The sequence below is a fragment of the Lycium ferocissimum genome, chromosome 8 (assembly GCF_029784015.1).
Source record: "Lycium ferocissimum isolate CSIRO_LF1 chromosome 8, AGI_CSIRO_Lferr_CH_V1, whole genome shotgun sequence".
NCBI lineage: Eukaryota > Viridiplantae > Streptophyta > Magnoliopsida > Solanales > Solanaceae > Lycium > Lycium ferocissimum.
The window spans coordinates 13155836-13180599 of NC_081349.1; the positions used below are offsets into that span (position 1 = coordinate 13155836).

Below are 24764 nucleotides of genomic sequence, written 5' to 3' on the forward strand. Positions count from 1 at the left end.
AGGTTCCAAGATGATATTTTGTTATCCATGAGCGATACAGCATTACACTACAATCTTGTTGCTGCTACCTTTGGCTAAGAATTTTGCAAAAGCCTTGATTAGCAGCCCAGTATTATCCCTGACAATTCTTCCGGCTCTAATGAGATCTTCACCATTATGGCTTCTATCAGTGTTTATATTTATGTTCTCCATTGGATGGTTAATCCACCACACTATAATACAGCCAATTTTGTGACACACTGCCAGAATCTGTTGACACAAACCATACTGGTGCCGCATCCATTGGGATCTGTTTTGAGTGTTGGAGACTATCCATCTAAGACGGTAAACAGCTTGATGAATTAATTCCATATCTTGAGAGAATCTGGCCTTCCAAATTTCCCAACATATTACAAAAGGAGTGACTTTTAGAAGCTCCTTGTGTGAGTCATTAACATGTTTCTAGACAGACATAGGTCTTGTCTTTTATTCCCACAAGTTCTGCGTTTTTTGCAACTGTCTGACACGTTCGTACTGATTAATTTCTGGACAATGCAAATCAAAGGTTGTAAAGAACGATTGTTTCACATTAACTCGTATCATAGTAGCCGGAGCAATCATCCAGTTATGAAGGCATTTTGTTCTTCATATCAAATTTAAACGAAGCAGCATTTAGATTGCAGCTATGTAAAAATGCTAATTACTCTGTCACGAAGAAATTATAATATTTCACTGTATTTGTTTCGTCCGAATGTTCTTTTTAAGTAATTGATAGCGTAGGGATTTAGTAGCTCAGTTGGTTAGCTACCTGAACTCTCACCTTGTTGGTGAGGGTTCGAATCCCCACATTGTAATCCCCTTCTGCATTTTCCCTTCCTCATTTCCCCTTCCCCTACTCCTTACGTAATAAAAACATTTTTTTTTTGTAAAAAGAAAAAAAAAAAAAAAAAAAAGGTAATTGATAGCGGAGAGAACGAGGCTCTGCTTGGCATTGAGCATGCTTATAATTTGACCAAAGAACTGCAGAATATGTACTGGATCTAAGGTCAATGAATGTACAACTTCAAAAGAACAAAGGTGGATGCTTATCTTGCTGGACTCTATTAAATTCATGAATTAAATAAATCCCGAATTAGCATCATTTTTTTGTGCGGAATGCCCTTCAAATGCATAATTTTTGGCCCTCAAATTGTTGGTTTTTAATTTTTAGCCCTTTCGCCTAATACCATGAGTCCATGAGGCTTGGAGTTCGAATCCCGACTCAGTGGAAAAAAACAAAAACAAAGTCAGGCCTATTCGAGCCAAAGTTAGGCCCTAAAGCAGAATTTTGCCGTGCCTAAGATAGAGTTTTGCCTCAAAAACTCTATCTGATCAGGAGAGTTTCAAACTTTGCCTGAAGGTAGCAAAATTCTACCTGAGGCAAAATTTTGCAGGCAAATCTTACCTTATGAATCCAAAAATCTACCTTGCGATTTTTTTTAAATTTTTAACTGAGCGGGATTCGAACCCGAAGGGTTCTAACGAAGACCAAAAATTAAAGACCACCAATTTAATGGGTAAAAATTAAAGACCACCCCAAAATAAGGGCATTCCTGCGAATTGCCCAATTAGAATTTTTAAAATTTGTAGATGTAATGTGAAATTATGTCACGGGCATAATAAGTTCTTATCAATTTGATTCTATCACATCGCTGGTTCCGTGCTCGGATAAAGGAGGGTTGCAGTAAGATAACAACCAGAATAAAATTAGTTAATTCAGGGTGAATCCTCACGATACTGATTAATATGTGTAAAACATGAACTAAACCGGCACATCACGGTAAGTGAGGATTTATAGTCTATCTCAACTAGATTGGACTAAAAGTATAGTTATTGCTCGTCCCAGTTTCACATTTGCAGTACGTCAACATAACTCTTTGAGGGAATCAAAGAAGTTACCTTCAAATTCTAGTAAAAGCATTTTTTGGAGATTGGTGGATTATCGGAAACACTGTTACTAGTAGTAGTATACATGTAAATTCAGTATGTCAAAAATGATTGTTTTTTTGCTACATTAGGGTGATATTACCATCACTAAACTTCATGGTAAGCTTCTGCCATGATCAGTAACACAGTGGCTGTCCATCCAGTAAACAGGCGTGCACCTTTTCCTTTCCCTTTCTTCTGTTGATCATATTGTTCCCACAGGTACCCTGTCCGTTTATAGTTCCCAACTATATTTCTGCGACATTAAAAATGCAAACAGTATGATGTATATACCACATCTGAGCAGCCACCCTAATGTTATCAGAAAATTAAGGAACAGTTTCAGGTGGGAGAACACCAGTACCTTATCAAATTGCTCCTCAACTCATTGTAGACGGTTTTGGCTTTTTCTCTGTATGGTCCAGGCTCTTCAAAAGTTGAAACATGAATAAAGTAGCATAAGGATCTCAGGAAGCATCAAGAGGTAAACAACTTACATGCACCTAGTATTTACACGAACCAATGAATGCAGGAAATGTGCCCATTACCAAAGAATAAAATGGGTGCGGATAAGTATTTATCAAGGATCAAGAATATCTATAGTAAGATTTTTGTTGTTCATTTCGTACCTAGAGAGTAGTGATGAAGCGACGAAACAATCAAATAATTCAAGGGTATCCAGATTGGCCCTCTCCAATATGGAGCATCATGCTCCGTATTCCGTTTCATATACATGGAGCTGGCACATCCAAAACGAAAAAAAAAATAAAAAAAAATAATATTGCTTTAGATGTACTTAACAAAGAAACTAACAATAGATAGTAAAACACTAGTATAGTGAGAGCACATATATCAGCCGCTGCATCACCTTGTCTTGGATAGGGATCTCAGCCCAAAATCAGTCCACAAAATGCTCCTATTAGAGATAAGGTCAAGCTGACTCTCGAGTATCGACGAGCCCTATATGAAAATAAGCATGCACGAGCAATTCAAGACCAGATCAAACAAGAGATGCCAAAAAAAGAAAAAAGAACTAGACATTTTACTGTTAGTGTCTAACCTAAAAAGTCAAATATAAATAAAAAGCAAACCAAGAGTCAAACATCTGGAAATATTATGTCGCTGAAATCATGCTAAACAACTTACAGGTGGAATAAGCCTGAGGATAAATGGGAAAAGGCTAACATAACCATGATGAGGAACCAATTGTAGAACAGGTTTATCTAGGACTTCTCGTACCAACTCTCTCCTTGGGTAGTTGCTTCCAGTCTCCACTATTTTCCAAGTTAATTGAACCTGAAAGGAAAAGAGCATTGTCAAGAAAAAAGGAGACAGTACCTCTCATTGCCCTAACCCACAGCCAGAGGGGGAGAGAGAACCGATCTTTGGTGTGCGCACGCGGAGGGGGGAGGGTTACTGTAAGGATGGTGCGAAATATAGTAAATGGATGAATTAATGTATATTCTTGAAATTCGGGAAACACTGTGTGTGCATGTGTTGAAACCTATTGGGACATCAATTATACTTCATCTTTCCAACTTAAAATTGAGACAGATATATGAACTTAAATTCTTGAAATTGGTAAACACTGTGTGTGCATGTGTTGAAACCTATTGGGACATCAATTATACTTCATCTTTCCAACTTAAAATTGAGACAGATATATGAACTTACAACAACATACCCAGCGAAATCTTGAAATTGGTAATCTCGGAACACTGTGTAGACAGATATATGAACTTACATTCTTGAAATTGGTAAAACACTGTGTACGTATAAATATTTTGGAAGAGAGTTTCAAAAAAGTAAAAACATTTTGGACACCCCTTAAAACGGAGGAAGAAACTATCTTCTAACAATATACAAAGATCCTTCCCCAGTCCAATGGTTCCTTCAATATGGTATTGTAGTCCAATGGCAGTTGGGCAGTTTGGTTTAGATTTTGGGGCGCTTGACAAGTTAGAGACAAATTGGCCTATAAGACAGACACATTATTGTTAGGCTAATATCTTTGCTAGGGTTCTCAGTAAATCTACTAGGTGTCTTTCAGTTTAGAAGAATTTGTATTGGTTTTGTAGGCTATAGACTTCCATTCCCAGCAACTTTGTAGTTCACATCTATGTTATGACTGAGAAAATGAAACTTGAGTTAGCAAGCGCAGATCAATCTACAGGCTACTTAGCAAAGTGAAGAAAACAAATTAAGCATGTGTAACGAGAAACCAATTTTTTGATAACAGCAAACATGAGTGCTAAACTCATGTTCTCTTTTGAGCATGTTATCTGACCTTTTGTCTTGTTCTCTTTTGAGCCGAGGGTCTTTCGGAAAACAGCCTCCTCACCTTGAAAGGTGAGGGTAAGGTCTGCGTACACTCTACCCTCCCCAGACCCCACATTGTGGGAATTTACTAGGTATGTTGTTGTTGTTGTTGTTGTAGCGAACATGAGTGCTAAACTGAAAATCTTGTCATTAACGACTCAAGTAGGTTGCTTATAAGTTCACTAATGCTTGTATGAGCAAAACTTGTTTTATGTTTTCCTCCAAAAGCATTTATGGGCTCCTTTGAATTTGAGCTTGAGATGCTTAAAGATATTATTTTGAATTGCACTATGAGGTTAACAGAATGCTTCTAGATCAGGATTCCTCGATTTGGATATAGGAGAACAGAGTCGATGGATAGATTCATTCATATAGGTTTCAGGCTTTTACATGCATATCTCTTTACCTTGGGATTCATGTGACAAAAACCCGCCTAGGTTTTCTGAAGTGCAATGTGCTAAATAAGGTAAAACAGCATTCAAAAACATTAGACAAGACTTTCAGTGTGCTAATCATGGATAAGACCATGACGAACCTGGTCATGTTTGGAATGTAGCAAGCACGAATAAAATCTGCATCAATCATCATATACAGTAAACTCTGCCGACTCCACCCCCAGGCAATGGTCAGACATGTGAATATGATAAACCACATACCTTCTCCGTATGATTTCCATAATCACAATAAGCTCCATTCTTAGTGTCTAAGTGCATCTGAAACATTAAAAGAACATTTGAGATAAATTTTAATGTTCAATAAGCGCTCCAGACACTTTTAACAGGTGCAGCAGTTACCTTGTGACTATACAGTTACAAGTCAATGATAAAACCTTTCCAGATGGTGGTACAGCCAACTAAGAGTCTAAGAGAGCCTCATATCATCAGAACAAATAAGAGAATGCTTTGGAATGATGTCGTACCTGGTTAAGAAGTTCAAAATCTGAGAGTAGCTTTGCAGTCAAACCATACTCCTGAAAGAGTTATTGCAGCACTCAGCAAATTTTGCCAACAATGATGCTTTAAGAAACTTCTGTATTTGTTATACCACTCAGCAAATTTTGCCAACAATGATGCTTTACGAAACTTCTGTATTTGTTATACCTTTTGGATATCTTTATCCATCTTCAGAAGCTCTGCTATTGAGTGCATAGAATCTGCTGCAAGATGCATCCAGCATCTAAGGTCCACGTGACGTTCATCTTCACTTGGGTGAGATGCACGTGGATAATCATCCAGTCCAGAGGACAAGGTCTGTCGAAGCCAAAAATGGGTAGGTTCTATAGTCAATTCATGCACGAAGCAATCAGCCCCAGGAATGATTAAGCGTGATCACACATTCCATTTAACAGGTTACTTGTTCTTTATGCCATTATCTTCCATTACACTGATCCTTTATTTGTTCTAACCCATGCCTAATTTTGTTCATGCTTCCTGAAAAATATCTAGCTCATTCTTTGTTATGTTTATTATCTAATCGATAATTTAATCAATAAGAGCATCCCTAGGAAGAAACCCTGACAAAATGAGTATATCTTAACCAAAAGAAAAAACAACCAAGACAAGAAAAGATTAACCCGTCCATAAAGTCAGTTACTACTCCTAATTTCTAGACCAAACCCTTAACTAGTCCTGTAATTAAGAGTTGCCCTGTTTCTTTCTTCCTTTTTTTTTTTTTAACGTTTCTCATATCATAATTTAACAGTCACCCTGCCTTCTGGTACTCTTTCTTTTCAGTTGCTTCTTCCTTACCAACACACTCTTCCGATTTAAGCAACAAAATTTTTGACTTCCTCCTCATTATGTCCAGCTTTTTCCCAAAATTCCCCGAAAGCCTCAAATTGTTGTGATTCATTATGATATCTGGTTCTGGTTGTGTGTATCCTTGTTCAAGTTCATAGAATAGACAGAAAACTGGTTGCGAAAAGAGACAAGACTAATTGTGAAAGAATGTAAAACTTCGTTCATGCAGGTAGCATGAGGCCTCCCAGCAGAGGCAGAAGCTACTTATATTTTTTACAAAGATCATAAATTCCTCTGATCCCATGAGAGAAATAGATACGGAAGAGAGAATTGAGAGAACCACGAGAAAATGGCTATCCTATTATAGGTTAAATACAAATTATACATCGATGCAATACCCCTATAGCTATCTCTATTTGGAAATGAAAATTACCCATGAAATGATGCTTGCTACCTATCAGGTTTCGAGAAAAAGGAAGCAAAATACATCAGTAGAGATGTTTTCAGCGTAGACATATTTTAGATCAAAACCTTAGGATTCAGTTCACGGATCGTTGCAGCATCTCTTCCATGCCAGTAATAGCTCCCCGGTTCCTTTCCTGCAATTGAAAAACTTAACAGGTTAAAACAATCACATGCAACTCAAAGAGAAGATCAGAAAAAGGATCGTGTGAGGTTCAGAAATCTGGGGAAAAAACATGAGCACTGTAAATTAAGCCAATACATTCTTTTCCACCTCACCATCAAAGCTTGATACCTTTTACATCGATTCCTTTTGATAGCAAAACCTTACTGAAGTAGTTGCTAATTTTCATTACATAAATTGCTGAAAACGGTTTTTTCCAATTGGAAAGTTTTCCTCTTCTACTGGTACTTCTACTACCGCAGTTTTAAACACTTCTACAAAGAAGATTGCAACATCCAAAGTCAGCTTCCAAAGACTTATCTGCCAACCGTCAGCAGTAAGCTTGAGGTTATTGTTGCATTGATACAGTCCTGACGGAGTAAAATAAAAGATAATATCCAGCTCATCAAGATCTTAGTGCTCGAAGGTTACAGATACTAGGGCCCAACATAACTCCGTGTAAGACCTCCGCTCAACCAATGAAGCACAAAAGTCAAAAGGAAAAGAAAGGACTTCTCCACTTCTCCATCTCCATCTCTTCCCTCCTCCTAAGCCCTCTTTAAGAGATTAAGGCCTTATTTGTTTGCACTTGATGAAGGTCCTAATTTTAATCATTCAGATCTCAGTCATTAAGTATGTTTGTTTTTAGGTCCGAATCTTAATCATTCAGATCTTAACTATTGAGTATGTTTGTTTCTATGTTTCAGACATTTAATGGGTCTAAATAGATCTGAATAAGATCACTGGAAAACTGAAGGCCATCTTCTTAAATTTTTCTCAGAAAATGTATATATACAAACTGAAGTTAGGCCAATACCGTAGTAACTAGTAACGTCACATTCCCAGCTTATCAACTAGTAAAAGCAGTAAAGATGGACCTTTTCGTAAATTAAATACACAAGAGGAAACTTACCAGCCTGAGTAGTGTTAAACCATTTGAACCATGCTTCAAGACGGACAAATGCCCGATCCAAGAAGACAGAGATATCCCTGGCCTCAGCAGCAGCAAACTTTTCTTTTTTCAGCTTGGAGATCAGATCTGCAACAAGAAACTTACTATAAGTCCACAATTCCACGCGTCTAACCAAAAAGTCCTTTCTTCTTCCAACTTTTCGATCTTCCCATTCATTCCCTGTGTGCCCTTAGAATTCACAGGTACAATTAATGGGGCTGATACTATCAGATGGAGACACAACACTGATGGTGTCTTCTCTGTTAGTAGAATGTACAAAAGAGATAATAGGGCTGCTTGTATAGGGAGACCAGCTTTATGGAAGAACATTTGGGAGAGCATAACACCACACAACGTGAGATGCTTTACTTGGCTGGTTGCAAGAAGAGCATGTCTAACTCAGGAGGTCCTACAGAAGAAAGGCCTTCCAGTTGAGCCCAGATGTTTTCTATGTATGGAAGCTAGAGAAACAAATAGTCATCTCTTCCTTCATTGTAGATTCACAGCCCAAATTTGGACAATGTTCTTCAGTCTCATTGAAGTCAAATGGACAATGCCTGAACACACTGCTGATCTGTTGAGTTGTTGGATAAGAAGAGGGGGGAGTAAGAGTCAGAAGAAATGGTGGAGAGCAATCCCTGCAATCAGTTGGTGGTCAGTGTGGAAGGAAAGAAATGGAAGATGCTTTGAATATACATCTAATTCCATTCATATAGTGAAATGGAATTGTATTGTATCTTTATATTTCTGGTGTAAAGAACATTGTATAGATGATGTAGATGATCTAGTAGCTTTCTTAGGATCTCTGTAAGTTTGTCTTCTTAGCTCTTTTAATTTTGTCTCTTTTCCTTTTTCCTTTTGAAGGTCTCCAGCATGTCCTCAATGCTGAGGAATACAACAGTAGTTCCAAAAAAAAAAAAAAAAAAAAAAAGGCCTCAACCAAAGGACATTTCATACTTTGGTTTGCAAGTTGGGCATGTGGGACATCTTTGCTCCAACTTGAGGGGGAATGTTGATTGTGTTAATTATTTAGCAGTATTTTTTTTTTGCTAAAAAATATTTAGCAGTATTTTAGGAGTTTCTTTTTTTTTTTTTTTTTTTTTTTTTTTTTAAAAAATGTTGTATTCCTCAGCATTAAGGATATGCTGGAGACCCCAAAAAAGAACCACCTAAGGAAACAAAAATAATTACAAAAAACCTAAAAGATTAACTATCTGTTCTACTTCATCTACACATTCCTCTTTATTTTTCCTTTTCCTAGAGTAACTATAGGAATCACATATTTTCTTTTATTGTAATTGATTGTCTTTCCTTGATCAGTTAGAATTCACTTGTATAAATATGCCTTCTCATGGGATGTTAACACATACTGAAATACAAAGAAGACTTTTCTTCTTTCTCAAAATCTACAAGAGATTATTTTTCAAATGTACATGGCCGTTTTCTATCTCATCAAAAAGTACTGTCATCTCCTTCTGGTTTGAAATACTCTAAATGTTCAGGAATGAGAGTCTCAACATCTCTTCTCGACACCATCTGTGACTCCAATAGATGATTCTCTTCACCACTCACTCCTCTTTCCTTCATTATTTTCTATTCTTGTTGTTAAACTTCATAAAGCTACATTATCCCTTTTTTTTTTTTGGTGTTATAGCAGCATTCTAGATAGGATGGACCAATATTTGGACTTTTTGGATCTTTTAGGGGGGAAAATGTAATATGATTGTGGAGGTGTGATAGCTTTGTCTTGTTCTTGGTCCTATACCATCTTGGTACCATATTAATAAAACTTTTACTTATCAAAAAAAAAAAAAAAAAAAGCTACATTGTCCCTTTAAGGCTCTTAAAAGCCTCATTTTGTACACATTATTTACCATTAGTATTGCAAGGTAAGAGCCCTCTGCTTGAACCTAAAGCTATGGCACTGGGGCAAGGAGAATACATCCTGCATACTGGTCTTGTACTAAAAGGTGATTCCAAGTACGGGATTCGGGTATTTTCATTCTCTGTGAAGTCTTTTTATGAGAAACTTTTGGTAAGCAAGGAGGTTAATTTCCCATGTAATGCAATATGGGTTCCAAGTGTGCCGAGGAAGGTGTGTTTTTTCACTTGGCTAGCCACTAGAGGGGTGATTTTGATAGTGGAAAATCTTAGAAAGCGGAAGGTTGTCTGTGGCAGTTGGTGTTACATGTGCAAGGAGACGGGGGTGGAGGACGTGGACCATCTTCTTCTACATTGTGGGCTTACCATGAGATTGTGGTGGGATATGTTTAGGTGGTTCCCCACTTGGGCAATGCCAAGAATTGTGAAAGAGTTGTGGGTCAGTTGGAAGAGCGGGAGGAGGAGAAGAAGACGGAGGGCTTGGAACGTGGTTCCGCTTGGATTGATTTGGGTAGTTCGGAGAGAGAAACAAGAGAGCTTTTGAAGGAGTAGAGTCAAGCTTTTCTCAGTTTAGGAGTAGTCTCTGCTCCCTCAATTTCTTTTGGTGTAATCAGAAAGTTCCTTGTTGTATAAGGATTGGGTGGAGTTTGTAGAGAATCATATTTTGTAGATTCTTTATCTTTGGGTATATCCCTTGTGTATGGCCCTTTTTTATTTTTTTATTTTTTTTGGCCATGATTATGAATGAAAATACTTTTATTGATTTGAAAAAATGGGTTATCAGATAGTAGGTAGCGAATTTTCTCATAATGATGATGCTTGCTACCAACTCAGAGCAGTAACTTTTTTACTTCAAAAAGTAGACTCAGTAAGTTCCCCTAACCAACTAGTCAAATATTCCATTCCCATTTCAAGTTGTTTAAATGAAGAGACCGAGAAGTAAAGTCCAGAATAGACAGGGAAAATAACTTAGGTCGGCAGATTGGATTTTCTTGCATCACCTATCTGTTTCAGCAGCTTCTTTTTTCAGATTCATTTGGTCATCAAAACTTAAAACTCTTCTCCCAAATAATGTCTGCATCACTAATATAGCCTGCTAGTTTTAGCTTCTAATGATACTTAGATCCATTAACTTATGATGATTAAGCAAGTGGATCATATTTGCACCCAAGTGTGTGGCCCATGAGATCTCAAGTTCAAATCCCAGCAGAGACAAAAACACTAGGTGATTTCTTCCCATCTGTCCTAGCCTTGGTGGATAGAGTTACCTGGTCCTATTGCTGGTGGGAGGTGGCAAGTATCCCGTGGAATTAGTCGAGGTGCATGTAAGCTGGCCCAGACACCACGGTTTACAAAAAAATAAAAAAGTGGATCATATGATCCTGTACTAACAGTAAATTAACAACCACAATATTGAATTAAAGGACAGCAAAATGATGCTTGCTAAATGAGAACATTGATAGGCTTTCTCAGCAAGAACAAGAGAAGGATATCTTCCCAAGAAAAGTTTCCAAAATAGGTAGAGAAATAAATACCACGCAAGGCCAAAAACAGTGTCGGTGGATTTCCATTAGTTGGATGCTGAAGAACAAATTCTTCTGGGACCTTACTGCAAGGTTGATCACATAGAAGTTTCAAATAGGATTACATGGAATACTATGAACTAGTTAACTAAGCTTAGTGGAATCCGCTATATATTACCTCAAGGCTTCAGCACCTAAAATTAGCTCGCGCGGGATCCATCCATCAATATTCATCAGATCTAGCCAATGTCCAATAATATCCAAGCTAATGTATATATCCCAACGCCTAATTGTTCCAAGATTTCCCTTGTAAGTGCAAATTAAAGGGACTAGAAACCAGCTAAAAGTACTATTATTAAGCAGTAAATAATCAAAAGAAAAAGAACGAACAAGCAACTGACCAGATTAACAGTTGATGAAAACCTTCGTCCCATAGAAAGCCCCTTGGAAAGAAGGGCCGACTTGGAACTGCTGTATATAGCTCAGCAGGCCAGTATAAGACATAATTATCTCCAGCATTAAGCTGTACGAGTCAGGAGTCGTAGAACTTCATTAGACATCCAAATGGTTATGATTATTGAACAACTGAAGGGCGCCAAGAGAGAAAACAACTCAATTTCCAGAAGTGCTTTGAACATTCAAAGAACTTTTACAACCCGGTACTAGTATTAAGTAAAAGTTAAAACCAATCATCAACTTAGCAAATAACTCCATCAGAACATCCAAAATCTTGAAGCACATACTTGGGGTGGTGCAGGGAAGCCAATTTAATGTGAGCTCCCCGCTCATTAGATTCCTGAAGCCAAAGAAACAAGAAACAGAAGGCAATTTGACTCGATGACAGTTTGGGCATCCTTCAGTTATTTTATCCCTTTTGGGGAGGTGAGTAGCATTAAAAGTTATGATAAGGCAACTTTAGTATGAAGAAATATATTTGCAATTAGTTTTAACTAGAATAATTACTGTTCTTTTCCCCTGGAGAAGCGTGCATTTGGGGATGAGAGCTCAAACATGAGTAGATGTCCTCATCTACGTTTCTTCTTGAAACTCTTTATGTTCAAGATTTTAGAACGCATCCTCCCCTCATCAACTTTAGTCGCAAATCAAAATGAAACAGCAGGTTATTCCTATAAACACTCAAGCATTAACAGCACCATTTCTGAAATCATCCCATCATAGACTGACTAATGTGACTCTTAAATGCAATATCACCGGAATGTTCTTGCTTGACAAGCATAGAAGAGACAAAAATATAGTTACTTGAGTAACTTCTTTATGCGTCCATATTTTAGGCTCTTACTTTATTTGTTGGTACATTTTATATGATGATATGCTCTTGATCATAGAGCTCTAGAGATTTCCTTTTTTTTTTTTTTTTTTTTTTCTTTGAGATGGTAACAAAGAGCTCTGAGATTTCTTGTATATAAGAGAAAAATAGAGTTATTTAACATAGAGAAAAATAGAGTTATTTAATACTGGTCATTGGGTTATTGCACATGTCAGAGTTTAATAAAATAGCAGGGAATCACAACCAGGGTTTCTTACTGTGGAGGTTGATGGAAGCGAAATCTTTGATTGGCCAAAGAAGTAGCCAATCCCACCCAACATATTCCCAAGAGCAGCCTTACCAACAGTCACAGGTTCCAAACCAAGCTGAAAAGATAAGACGTAAACATTTCAGCATTATATATTTAGAGAGAGAGATATGTTGCATCGTGGAAGTTTATACAAGGAAAAATGGCTTTCAACTGTAAGTAATACAGCATACAAGAGGTGGTACGATCAGGTCATCAGCTCGATAAACATTCCTTTTTATTATACAAGAAGCTCGATGGACATTCATATTTTTCCTATCATCTGAAAGAACTTGTAGAGTATTCAAAGATTGCATTCGGTCCCAAGTGATCAAATTACATAGTAAACTTGAGACGTGCATTGATATAAATAGAAGAACTTTTATATTGTAGGATCATTGAATTAATTCAGTATGCATTCTTGCCCAGATCCATGCAGCAAATATTAATAGTAAAACATGGTAGTTTCAGTTAAAATATCTACACATTTACAACATGCATGGTGTAACTTACCTAGGTCGTGCAAATATTTGTGCAAGGTAAATTGGGTTAAAAAAATCTCATACTCTTGCACATCACATGAACTACAAGTAGAAGAATAAAATAACATATGCTCTTCAGGTGGATCCCAGGTGCCCACTGGGGAAGGGTATCAGAGAAACTTGCACAATAGAAGTATTCCCTCCATCAAAAATTGTGACAGCTTTTTGGTGCTTGATTTAATGAACATATAGGAGTTTGACAGTTCATTTTTGAACCGAAAATAGGTCAAATTAAATCTCAAAGTGTGATTTGTCGCATAATCTGGGATACAGATTATAAACTGGTTGATACCTCTTCAGATAGGCTAAAGCATTTTTTAAATTTATTGTCGAACTCCTTTTGCTTCTCAGATAGTAAACTAGTCAGCGAAGTACCTGGCACAATGGGAAGAGTTATTTAGGATGAGGAAAGGAATTAATACATATAAGATAGACAATTTCCCCAAACTGAACTTAATCCATATAAAGTTAACATTTTTGGTTTAGTAAAAATTTTTAGTGCAATAAAAGTTATGAACAACATTTCTTGCCTCCTAGAATCAGACAACAATGACCAAAGTCAAACTTCAACTGCTATTGGAATATAGAATAGTCCCAACTAGTTAAGCAAGCTTAGTTAAATTGGCACTTTTATGTAGTCTTAAACACGTATGAGAAATACGGAATATACTATTGTTATCCTAGGGTCAATGAGGAAATTTCACGTTTAGGGACTATCCTGACAATGTAGCAACTAAATTCCGTAATTTTTTTTTTTTTTTTTTTTTCGGTTGAGAAAATGGCAAGTAATAAAATGTCGCATGAATTGTGCTTGAAATATTTACAGCTTCACATCAAGTTTGTCTAGTAGAGGAAAAATTTTACTATGGTAGAGGCATAAGTATGACATGGTGTGTGAGGGAGTATTTAAATGAAAATAAAATGGGGACCCACCAATTTATTCTCCTTACTTCTTTCTTCCTTTCAGTTCTCTCTCCTCCTTCCTCTTTTTTCTCATTTTCTCTTTTGCATCCATTTTAGTTCTCTCTCCTCTTTCCTCTTTTTTTCTCTTTTGCATTTTAAAATTAATTCTATCATTCGCAGATTAAAATTTGTTAAGATATTTTTCCATTTCATTAACCAATTTTTTAATTTCTTCTTAAAAATTCAGTTAAACTCTTTTTTTTTTCTTTTTTCTTTATCAATAATTGCGTCTGCCCAGAGAAACTCAATTAAACTCCGAAAAAGCTTAAAAGAAAATAATTGGCACTTGAAAAAAGTTTTTAATGTAAAAACTGATAACAAAAAATGTAAAAGACAACTGTTTTGGCCAATTAATGTAAAAACTGATAACTAAAAAAGGAAAAGACAACCGATAACCAGCAAGGTCTTTAAACACAACTGTTTTGGCCTCCCACGTCTGAAAGGCAAACTGGAGTACTAAAAAATGAATTTAGGATATTCTGAAAGGCAAAACACCTTGGGAAATTTATTGGATTGTTTCTTTTTGTATATATTCAATTCAAAGTTGCTACATTCTGCATCCGAGAAATCTAAAATTCAAAGTGTCATCAAAGTAGACCCTGAATCTAGGGGTGTGAAAAAAATTGGTTTAACCGATAAACTGAACCGAAGAAAATGTTATTGGTTTACCGATATCGAGTTATTGGGTTAGAGATTTTTAAACAATTTTTTAATTTTTGTATTGGACTACCAATTCGATTTTCGATTTTTGAGTTTTTATTAACGGTTAAACTGATAACCCAATAAGGACATAAGGTCTTATTAAGATTACATTTTTAAGTATATTTCAGTGATATTTCTATGTGAAAGACGTGAGAGGCCAAAACGGTTGTGTTTGAAGACTTTGCTGGTTATCGGTTGTCTTTCACATTTTTAGTTATCAGTTTTTACATTAAAAACTTTTTTCAAGAGCCAATTATTTTCCTTTAAGCTTGTTGGGAGTTTAATTGAATTTCTCTGGGCAGACGCAATTATTGATAAAAGAAAAAAAAAGAGTTTAACTGAATTTTTAAGAAGAAATTAAAAAATTGGTTAATGAAACGGAAAAAGTTCTTAACAAATTTTAATCTGCGAATGATAGAATTAATTTTAAAATTGATGCAAAAGTGAAAATGAGAAAAAAGAGGAAAGAGGAGAGAGAACTAAAATGGATGCAAAAGAGAAAATGAGAAAAAAGAGGAAAGAGGAAACAGGAGAGAGAACTGAAGAGGAAGAAAACTAAGAAAAAAGAAAGGGAGGAGAGTGAGGAGCATAAAGTGGTGGGTCCCCTATTTTATTTTCAATTAAATACTCCCTCACTCACCATGTCATACTTATGCCTCTACCAACAACAACAACAACAACAACATACCCAGTTGAATCCCACAATGTGGGGTCTGGGGAGGGTAAATTGTACGCAGACCTTACCCCCACCTTGGAAGGTAGGGAGGCATACTTATGCCTCTACCATAGTAAAAATTTTCGGTGACTTTGGTCTCCATATGTTCTTCCAAGGCCATGAGTTAGGTCAGCAACTAAAAACTTCTAATAAGAATTAACAGAAAAGGATCCAGAGTTCTGTAGCTTCCAAAATTTTCTGTCTTCAGTGTTTGGAGAAGGTTTAATTCTGGAAATGTGTATGCCTGTACCAGACGGGCTTAAATGGACCGACATGGACAGTGAGATTCACATAGCCAACCCACGACTTGCTTGGGGTTAAGATGTAGTTGTTGTTGTAATAATCTGCACCTGGGGTGTGGTATAGGGGTCGGGATAACCCTGTTTTCCTAGCTCTGGTAAAGAAGCTAAGTGGTGAAAAGCCAAAAGCCACTAATATCAAGCAATTATTCATAGCCAAAAGCCACTAATATCAAGCAATTATCATACTTTGCTAATTGCTGGTCCTCAATATCTTGGACGTGAAAGTAAGTTCAGAAGCATATTTTAGATACACTGAAAATGCGAATTCCATAGTTCATTTGTTTCTGAAAACCTTATACTGATTGCCTAGAATGTGGTATTAGAGGCAGACGTAACCCTTCAGACCGTAGTATTTTCTAACTCTGGCAAAGAAATTAAAGTGTCGAAAGCAAAAGCTAGCACCCCTTCATGTTATGCTAGTCCTCAAGCTTGGACGTGAAAGAAAGCTCAAAACTATATATTTAGATACAGTGAAAGAGATAATACAGGATCCTTGCTGCCCAAGGAAATATGCTTTCATGCTTTGGTCCTCTCACTCAAACAACAAAAACAACAACTATGCCTCAGTCCCAAACAAGTTCCTCTCACTCAAACAATTATTTTATTCTGCAAGCATCAGAGAAGCTATCCATGTATCCCAAAAGACACATTTTGTGCCTTGATGTGATTTCTGGCATTGCGTCAACTACACTAAAGAAAGATGCTTCTGCATGATTGTGGCAGCACTATTCAGAAACTAAGAGGCCACCAACATTAACATCCTTTTGTTTCCGAGGATAAGTGACACTTTCAGTAATGCCACAAGCAAGGGAAAAGCAAACGAGAAAAAGAAAAAAAAGGGGCGGGGGAAGCAAAAGATACAATAAGTAAAAAAGAATTACTGGACTGATTTTGTTATCAGGCAGACGAACAAATTGTGAATCTCTTTTCTACTAGACTGCAGGTCAACATTTCTTTCTTTTCTTTTTTTTTCTTTTTTTGAATTTTTTTTTATAAAATAAAGTCGTATTCCTCAACATCAAGGACATGCTGGAGACCCCCAAAAAGTTGTTAAGAATAGCCTAGACTACTTACAAAGAGCAGATAAACATTACATTACTACCTATGATAAACGAATGGTTTCTCTTTAATCCCCTTTGACCTCCATCTCATATTTCAGTTGCATTGTGGGAAGGATGCCTTCCTGCTTTCCTCACTAGATACATGTTAAGGTCAGAACAATTTCAATTTTTTTTAAAGATTTCACACTTATCGACAAAAAGAATCTAAAGATCTCCACATATCAACAAATAATTTCAAGATTTCATTTTTATGCCAATAATATTTTAATGAGCTCAGCATATACCTGTCAGCCTGCTGGCCCGTTCTTCAATTCTTGAATCACGAGTACTGGTTCCAGAAAGAAAAACAATGTCTGCTTTGAAAGGAATCCTAGCAGAGATCTGGATTAAAAAGAAAACCTACTTAACAAAATCTAGATCAGCCGAAGTGAAGATAGTGCTGGTAATTGACTGAGAAAGTACCTGAAATACTAAAATGTTGGGAGAATCATCAGATGAATCCGAAAGCAGCAAATGGCCAGATTTTCTTGCCTAACCAAACATGGACGAAAAACAAGCAATTTACAGGTTAAATGGTTAACTACATAAAGTAGAAGGCAAAATATAAGACTTGACATAACTTTCAACAATGTAGCAATAAATATGGATAGTATGCGTACTTGGACTGCCAAATCTGCCTGGACGAGATCAGACAGATTGTGAATGTGAGGTGTCTTGAAGCCAGAATAATGTATTGCAGAAACATCCTACAAGAAGTTTTCCAAATAAGAATCTAACCGCAGATAAATGCTAAACAATAAGACCACCTGTTGAAACATTAAAAAGGGGGTCATAGAGTACAATGTAGAACTACCATTTCAGTTCTTATACTGTTAAAATATAATAAGGTATGGATTGCAATGTTCAAAAGAATGTCAAAACAATGTCAAAGCAATCTTCTAGAATTAGCAATAAACTACAGGAAAATGAAATTATGCCAACAGAGGGATCTCTGTCATGCAGTTTTCAACTTTTCATGAAAGAAAGAAATGGCAACATAATCTAGGTATTCCCCATATAATCACAACACCTTAGCGCAGAAGGGATCAGCTTCCCCTATAAAGCCAGAAATATCAGTTATTTACCTTATGTTTAGAAAAAAAGGCAGAAATATTAGTTAAATGGAGATTTTTATCCATGCTAAGAAGGAACAAAATACAAGCTTCTTGAAAAGCATCTAAAACGATTAGAATCCCTTGCCTTATATGGTTTACTGATCAAAGCAGTGCATATATATGTAAGAGGTGTTAAAGATGCAACTAAAAGTTGACCACAGCCACGGGATCAAGCTCATTTTAATATAAAGCAACCTCAAAGCAAACATGCTAATTCAAATTTGACAAATTTCTTCCCTTTGCTAAGTTCCCTTCACGGTTAACTGAAAAATGTGGTAGAAGAAAAGGCATATCTCCACCTGACAAAAGAGTGCATCCTTCCCTACGGAAACTTTTTTTTTTTCTTTTGAAATGCTAAATTGCTAATGGTTGTACTTAACACAGCACTAAGAGTGCTGGAAACTATATAAAGTATAAAAAAAAGTATGTGCCAGACTGCCATCCTAAACATGTACAGATAGTAGACACTAGAAGCTCTAAAACAGAACGCTGCATCTACCAGTTCAATTTTGCACCAATGATAAAACAAAAAAGTGTTGTTAGCCTATATCTTCTGAATGGAACTATTTTTGTCTTCAAAACACCTCAAGTTTCTCTTCTTCTTTTCTTTTTTTCCAAACTGTCCACCATATACAAGCTGGTATAGTATCCCACCATTTCCTCCTTCCTTTATCACGCCACACTGTTTTTTTTTTTCCTGGTATTCTTTCCTCTAGAAACATGGTAACTAACATTCTAATTTACCCTACTAAAACTAACTAGTTACAGAAGGCCCGTTCTAAGCCCGGGCCCAAACTCAAAATATGAAATATTACGTAACTCTTACTAAATAAGTACTATAATTTGTGTCACATTTTTCTGCTACATAATTAATTTAATGTAACTGCAGGTTAATCATATCTTGTTGAGAAGTTTTCATAATTATTAAAGTTTCTTCACCATATAATTGGATAATCTTTAAAGAAAAATTTATTATGAGAAAGTAAGTTTAGTAGAAAAATTAACAAATACTAAAGAGACGTAAGTAATTCAATATTCTATAAACTAACATGATAAAGTATACAAAAATAGATTTTATTTGATATTTATTAATTATTCTTTAATAAAGACAAGAGATTAATTCTTAGTTAACCTAACAAGAGATTTCAAAGACATTTGATTGATAAAGCTACCTTCATTCTCAACGCTCAACACTACACGACACTACCCAATAATTTTTACCTTCTATATTTGCAAGTACATATCATGAGCTTATTGAAGAAGCAAAATTTTTGAGGTTTAAACAAAAAGAGACAAGAATATTGAGAGAACATAGGACATCTCTAAATGTAAAGTAAGACCTAATAAATGCTTCTTCAAAGTTACCTAATAATATATAAGGATGAAAATGTAAAAGGTATCATCTGGTCCATATAATAGGTGGTTTTTAGATTGGGCACACCCCTTAAGAAATAACTCACCCTACAAAAGTAAGAAATTTCTTCACTAAAAAATCCTAAATTAAATAATACTGATTTATATGAGTTCTTGGTTATCTAAAAATCGATAAATTTTAAAAAAGATTACCACCATTTTAGTTATAAAAAAAATGTTTATTTTAGATCAAATATAAAAATTAAAAACACTACATAATCCCAAGTAAATTTATACTCTCTCTGTCCCAAGTTTGTGGTACCCTCTCCTTTTTAATTTATCCCAAAAATAATGTCACATTTTTATAATTAATGTCATATTTTTATAATTAGAAATAATTTACCTTAAAAATTATTATTTTTACTGAAATAATTTATAACCACATAAATATCTAAGGTTTGTTTTAGATCATATATTTCAAAAGACTTACTTCTTTTTTAATTTTATGTCAAATCAAATAGTATCACATAAATTAAGAGAGGAACTACTTGAGTAGATGAATAAGACTAAGGCCAATTTGTGAAGGATTAGAATTGCTTTTAATCCTTTGCAAAGATGGTCTTATTTAAAAAAAAAAATATATATATAACACGATTGAGGTAATAAAATGGGAAGCAAGGCACTAAAGCAAAGTTGAATTGGACATGGGCCCACCGCAAATAAGAGATTGGCAATGGAAAGGAAAATTAAATTCAGGAGCCACGTGTAAGCATTGAAATTCCTTTTTAATCCAGGACGACAAATCTTTGTCATCCTCGCTTATTTAAGGATAAAAGATATTATAATACCTAATAAATTACTCAGTTGTAAACGAAAATTTGGCTCCAAAGCTGTCAAGATTTTACCAGAACGTATATGGATAAATAATATATTCTCTACATCCCAAAAGTAAAGCAATGTGATTAGTTTCGAGCTAAATTGAGTTAGATTAATTCAATCTTTTAAAATTAAAATTTAGATATTCAAAAAATATACAGAAAAAACTATAAATTGCAATTTTCCTATCAACATAATGTAAAGATTCTTAAAATATTTGTTAAATCTTATATAATTTGACTCTAAAAAAATGAAATGTAATAAATATTTTGAGATAAAGGGAAAAAAATAACAAAAAGTTACTATAATAAAATTAATTAGCAAGGCCCAAGTGGAAGAATGATGGTAAATGCAATAGAAACTACCACGGGTCCACGTGAGACCAAATTAGGCCAGTGAAATGGTCTCAAAAAGTGAATGAGTGCAAATCAGAATAAGGGAAAAAGACAAAATCACGTGTAGAATATTTATAGGCTCAAGCAGTCATGTATTACCCAAAATGAGTTAGGAACTTTCTTGATCATGCTTTGGTATGCAAAGAGATAAATAGTAAGTACAACCTTTTTGGTTGGCAAACTCACAACCAAACAGTTCTAAGGGAAACCTTTTTGGTTGGCAAACTCACAACCAAACAGTTCTAAGGGAACTATGGACGACAAAATATTTACATTGTCACTTATATAATAGTATAATATACAAAGAAGAAATGTCTGAGAGGTTTTTTTTCTTTGATTTCTGACTCATCTAATTTTTGAAGGAATGACAATGCAAAGCATGACAGGTCGGCATTTCTCTTCTTTACCTTTACCTTCTTCCAAAAGTTTGGAATACCTCCATGCCCTCTCCTTATTGCACTCTTTTATTTCCTTACCAAGCTAAAACCTTACATTAACCATCATCCTTATAGCTCAATATACAAGAGTCAGTCAGTTTTGGTTTGAATAGGCACTTTTCACAAGCTTTTCTCCAGCTCAATTATCTGCAGGGTTACTTCAGCCTGTGTTCATACTAAAGCAACATATTCCTGGTTCATCTTCATGTGAACCAAAGAATAGACCTCAATATATACTTTTTAATGAATCCATTAGCATCCTAACCAGCAACTTAACCAGAGAAACACGACTCCAAAAGCTGTAAGTGACAAACAATTGGAAAGAGCGATTATTTTGTGCCTAACCTTACCCGAGGGCCACAAAAGATTTCCTAGCCTCCTACTTAGCTATCCATCCTCACAAAGCAGCAGAAATGAAGGACGTGGAACCCTCCTTTAAGAATATAAAAAGGGAAAAGAAAAGAGAGAGGTCACTCAAAGTAACATTATCATTTCAAATATTCAGTATCCTCAAAAAACAATTTTTTAATAAATCAGCATCCTCTTAAAATAATAAGCCTACAAAATTTAGACGAGAGACTTTAGCCCGAGCCTTGTCTCTGAAGAGCTTCGCGTCTTCAGAAGACATATATAAGGCAATAGTTGAAAGGTCACAAAACCATATGAATAGATGCATAATCACAGCTAATTGAAGTTCACTGAAATCGTTAACTTTTAAATTGCAATTGAAAATCTGTCAGCAAATTACCTCTGACAATAAGTGGAGCTGCCAGTCTCCAATTTCAGTACGTGATCCTGACGCTAGTATAGAATCACCATGAATATCAAAGACTCTGCTACCCAAAGAAAGACTTTTCCCACCTTCATCAGCCACATAAAAAAACAAGTGCGCGGTGTTTAACATTTCTTCATCAGGCACGGATCTGTGAACAAATTTGAGTGTCAATCGTTTAAGGGATACAACACATGAGATGTAGCCATGTAGGTACAAATCCATGTACTATCATTAGATTTCAGTTGGAAATACAGCTTCTCGGAAAAGAATATCATCCATGCTTTTAGTGGTCGCAATACTAAAATTAACTTGTGAAGTAAATGCAGCAGAGACTTTTAATAAGAGAACACAATGCTCTAATTAAGGTTATAATCATCATCTGTGAAAAAATAACCAACAGCCACAATCACTGCTCCTTCCGCTTTAAAGATGTGGTCTGCAAACAAACTTTCAGGAGTCCAGGCAGATCTAATCCAGCAATTTTAACAAACATTTTCCTAGTGTGTAGTACGCGTGCTTTAAGTTAAAATATGACATCACTCATGAAATTTATTATTCAACTTGAAATTGTCTTAGATATTGTTGATTAGAATGATTGTAGGAGATTTTATTCTCTAGCCTAATTGTAGGAGCAGATTTTTTTATATTATTTAGCTGTAATTCACCGTCCTTCCTATTTTAGTCGTAGGACTCTTTGTATAAAAGCTCTCGTCTCATGGGATGTAAAAGCATACTGAAATACAAAGAAGCTTTCTCTTCTTTACTAAAATCTACAGATATATCTTCCAAGAAATACTTTTTTTTGCTTAGATAAAGTAAATTTTATTAAAATCAGAACCAAGATGGTACCGTGTGGAGTACAAACTACCTGAACATTACAGTTTCTCCACTATATCCTCATGTCTTCCCAAAAGTCAGAAAGTGACTCATATTTTCTGTGTTATAACCCCAACCAAAAGTACAAATTGCTTTTTATCGTTAAGATAAACCTACAACAACAGTATCAATTATGTAAACATCTATTCGTTACAAAAGGAATATGATATATCTTTCCCTCTAAACATCCTTTGTTGCTCTCCAACCAAACTGTCCATATAATGCATAATGAACTTGTAGACACAATCACAAAATGATACCAAACAAGAAAGGAGTTGTTGATGAAATATAACTATTTTGATTGATTTCATAAGATATCATTCAATCAACCAACAAGACCTATATATCATTAATTGCAGAGTATTACAACTCCGTTTGGATGTGGATTATGGAGGAGTATTATGAAGGGGTGGGAGGATTTCAGTGGTCATATTTCTTTTAAAGTTGGGGACGGAACCAGGATTAACTTTTGGGCACATAAGTGGTGCAGGGAGAGCGAGTTGAGGGAAGTCTTCCCTAACATAGACCGAGTGTCCTGCCAAAGAGAGATGACGATCCATCTGATTCGTAGGTCACACAAGGGGGTAATTCATTGGGATTTGAGATTCAGAAAGAACCTGCAGGATTGCGAGATGGAAGAGTTTCACAATTTGACTGAGATATTGTATGGGCTGGATAATTCAGCCAACATCTCAGATGCGTGGAGTTGGCGGGCGAGTGGAAACGGTATGTTTACTATCAGATCTTATTACAAGTGTTTATTGGTGAGAGAGGAATGTACTTTCCCACATGATTCCATTTGGATACCCAGAGCAGCAAGGAAGGTGTGTTACTTTGCGTGGTTGGCGGCAAGGGGTGTGATCTTAAAAGCGGAAAATCTGAGAAAGAACAGAATCACCTATGTAAGTTGATGCTTCATGTGCAAGAGTTCGGGCGAAAATGTAGATCATCTTCTATTGCATTGCAACGTGGCTAATAGGTTATGGAGGGTGGCTCTTAATTTGTTTGGGATGCAGATGGTGATGCCGGGCACAGTGAAGGAGGTTTTGCAAAGTTGGACTCATAGGAGGGGGAAGAGAAGACTAAGCTAGCGTTTGGCCATAGATTCCCAAAAAAAAAAATAAAAAAAAAAATGAAAAACTTGATTTGGGTGAAGTTTTTCAAGTTTTGAAAATGTATTTGACCATAGTTTTTCAAAACATATTTCACTTTTTGTTTTGGAAAACATGAAACATTACTTATACCCATAAGTTCTAAAAACAATCAAGAATACCCAACCATATAAAACATACATACCTCCTAATCTCAAATTATTCAGAACATGATATTTTTATAACAACTGCTAATAACACGCTTACTAGCCATTACAATTCAAATTACAAAACAAAGATCCGTTTTTCTCTTTGCAACGGATTTCTATAGCGGCAGAGCAATTTTGCCTAGGGTTTCTTCTTCTACTGTTTGGGCACAGCTTAGCTCGTTCACTTTATAGAAGAGACTGCTTTAATTGTGCAAACATTGTAGATACGGCTTTGATAGAGAATCATGGTAGATAGAATTAGTTGGGTCATAAATAGATGGGGTTTTTTTTTTTATAAAATATAAAGTTGGGGAAGTTTTTAAAAGTTTTGAAAAGGTCAAAACATAGATATTGGCCCAAAAAGAGGTTTGAGCCAGAATTTGGGATTTGAAGGTTTGTTATCAAAATCTGTCAAAATTTTATAGCCAAACAAAGATTTGAAAACAAATCTTCAAAATATGCTCCCAAAATCTATGGCCAAACAGGAGCTAAGGGCATGGAGTGTTGCCCCCTTGGCAACCATGTGGATTATTTGGAAAGAGAGAAATCGGAGGGCTTTTGAAAGGGTGGAACAAGATTTTATTAAAATGCAAAGTAGTATGTTGTCTCTAGTTTCGTTTTGGTGTACTTATGAGGTCCCTATTTGTATAGAGGATTGGATCTCTTTTGTTGAGAACCATATTTTGGTGTAGGTTCTCTTTGGTAGATGTCTTGTACATGGAATTTCCACATTTGTCAATAAAATTATTTACCTTA

The 24764-nt window shown here is 35.7% G+C and overlaps 1 protein-coding gene and 1 long non-coding RNA gene across 3 annotated transcripts in view; both read right to left on the reverse strand.

Moving 5' to 3' along the window:
* Window positions 1-1793: 1793 nt before the first annotated feature.
* LOC132067277 (mannosyl-oligosaccharide glucosidase GCS1) overlaps window positions 1794-24764 on the reverse strand; it is a 29822-nt gene continuing 6851 nt past the window's right edge. The window contains exons 4-22 of the mRNA XM_059460472.1: window positions 21806-21980; window positions 17502-17588; window positions 17305-17373; window positions 17127-17223; window positions 13392-13474; window positions 12529-12636; window positions 11385-11506; window positions 11162-11269; window positions 10996-11069; window positions 7541-7666; window positions 6534-6601; window positions 5364-5513; window positions 5183-5233; window positions 4920-4976; window positions 3091-3240; window positions 2813-2904; window positions 2574-2683; window positions 2309-2372; window positions 1794-2200 (exon numbers count right to left, since the gene is read on the reverse strand). Coding sequence (XP_059316455.1) covers window positions 2053-2200; window positions 2309-2372; window positions 2574-2683; window positions 2813-2904; window positions 3091-3240; window positions 4920-4976; window positions 5183-5233; window positions 5364-5513; window positions 6534-6601; window positions 7541-7666; window positions 10996-11069; window positions 11162-11269; window positions 11385-11506; window positions 12529-12636; window positions 13392-13474; window positions 17127-17223; window positions 17305-17373; window positions 17502-17588; window positions 21806-21980 — 1939 coding nt within the window. The 3' untranslated portion in view covers window positions 1794-2052. The remainder of the gene's footprint in view (window positions 2201-2308; window positions 2373-2573; window positions 2684-2812; window positions 2905-3090; window positions 3241-4919; window positions 4977-5182; window positions 5234-5363; window positions 5514-6533; window positions 6602-7540; window positions 7667-10995; window positions 11070-11161; window positions 11270-11384; window positions 11507-12528; window positions 12637-13391; window positions 13475-17126; window positions 17224-17304; window positions 17374-17501; window positions 17589-21805; window positions 21981-24764) is intronic.
* LOC132067278 (uncharacterized) lies at window positions 3333-4792 on the reverse strand. Of its 2 annotated transcripts, none has more exons than XR_009417114.1 (2): window positions 3709-4792; window positions 3333-3426 (listed from the first exon to the last, which is right to left on the reverse strand). It is a non-coding gene; the product is annotated as an uncharacterized LOC132067278 (long non-coding RNA). The 2 variants fall into 2 exon arrangements; XR_009417115.1 differs by having other exon boundaries at window positions 3333-3532.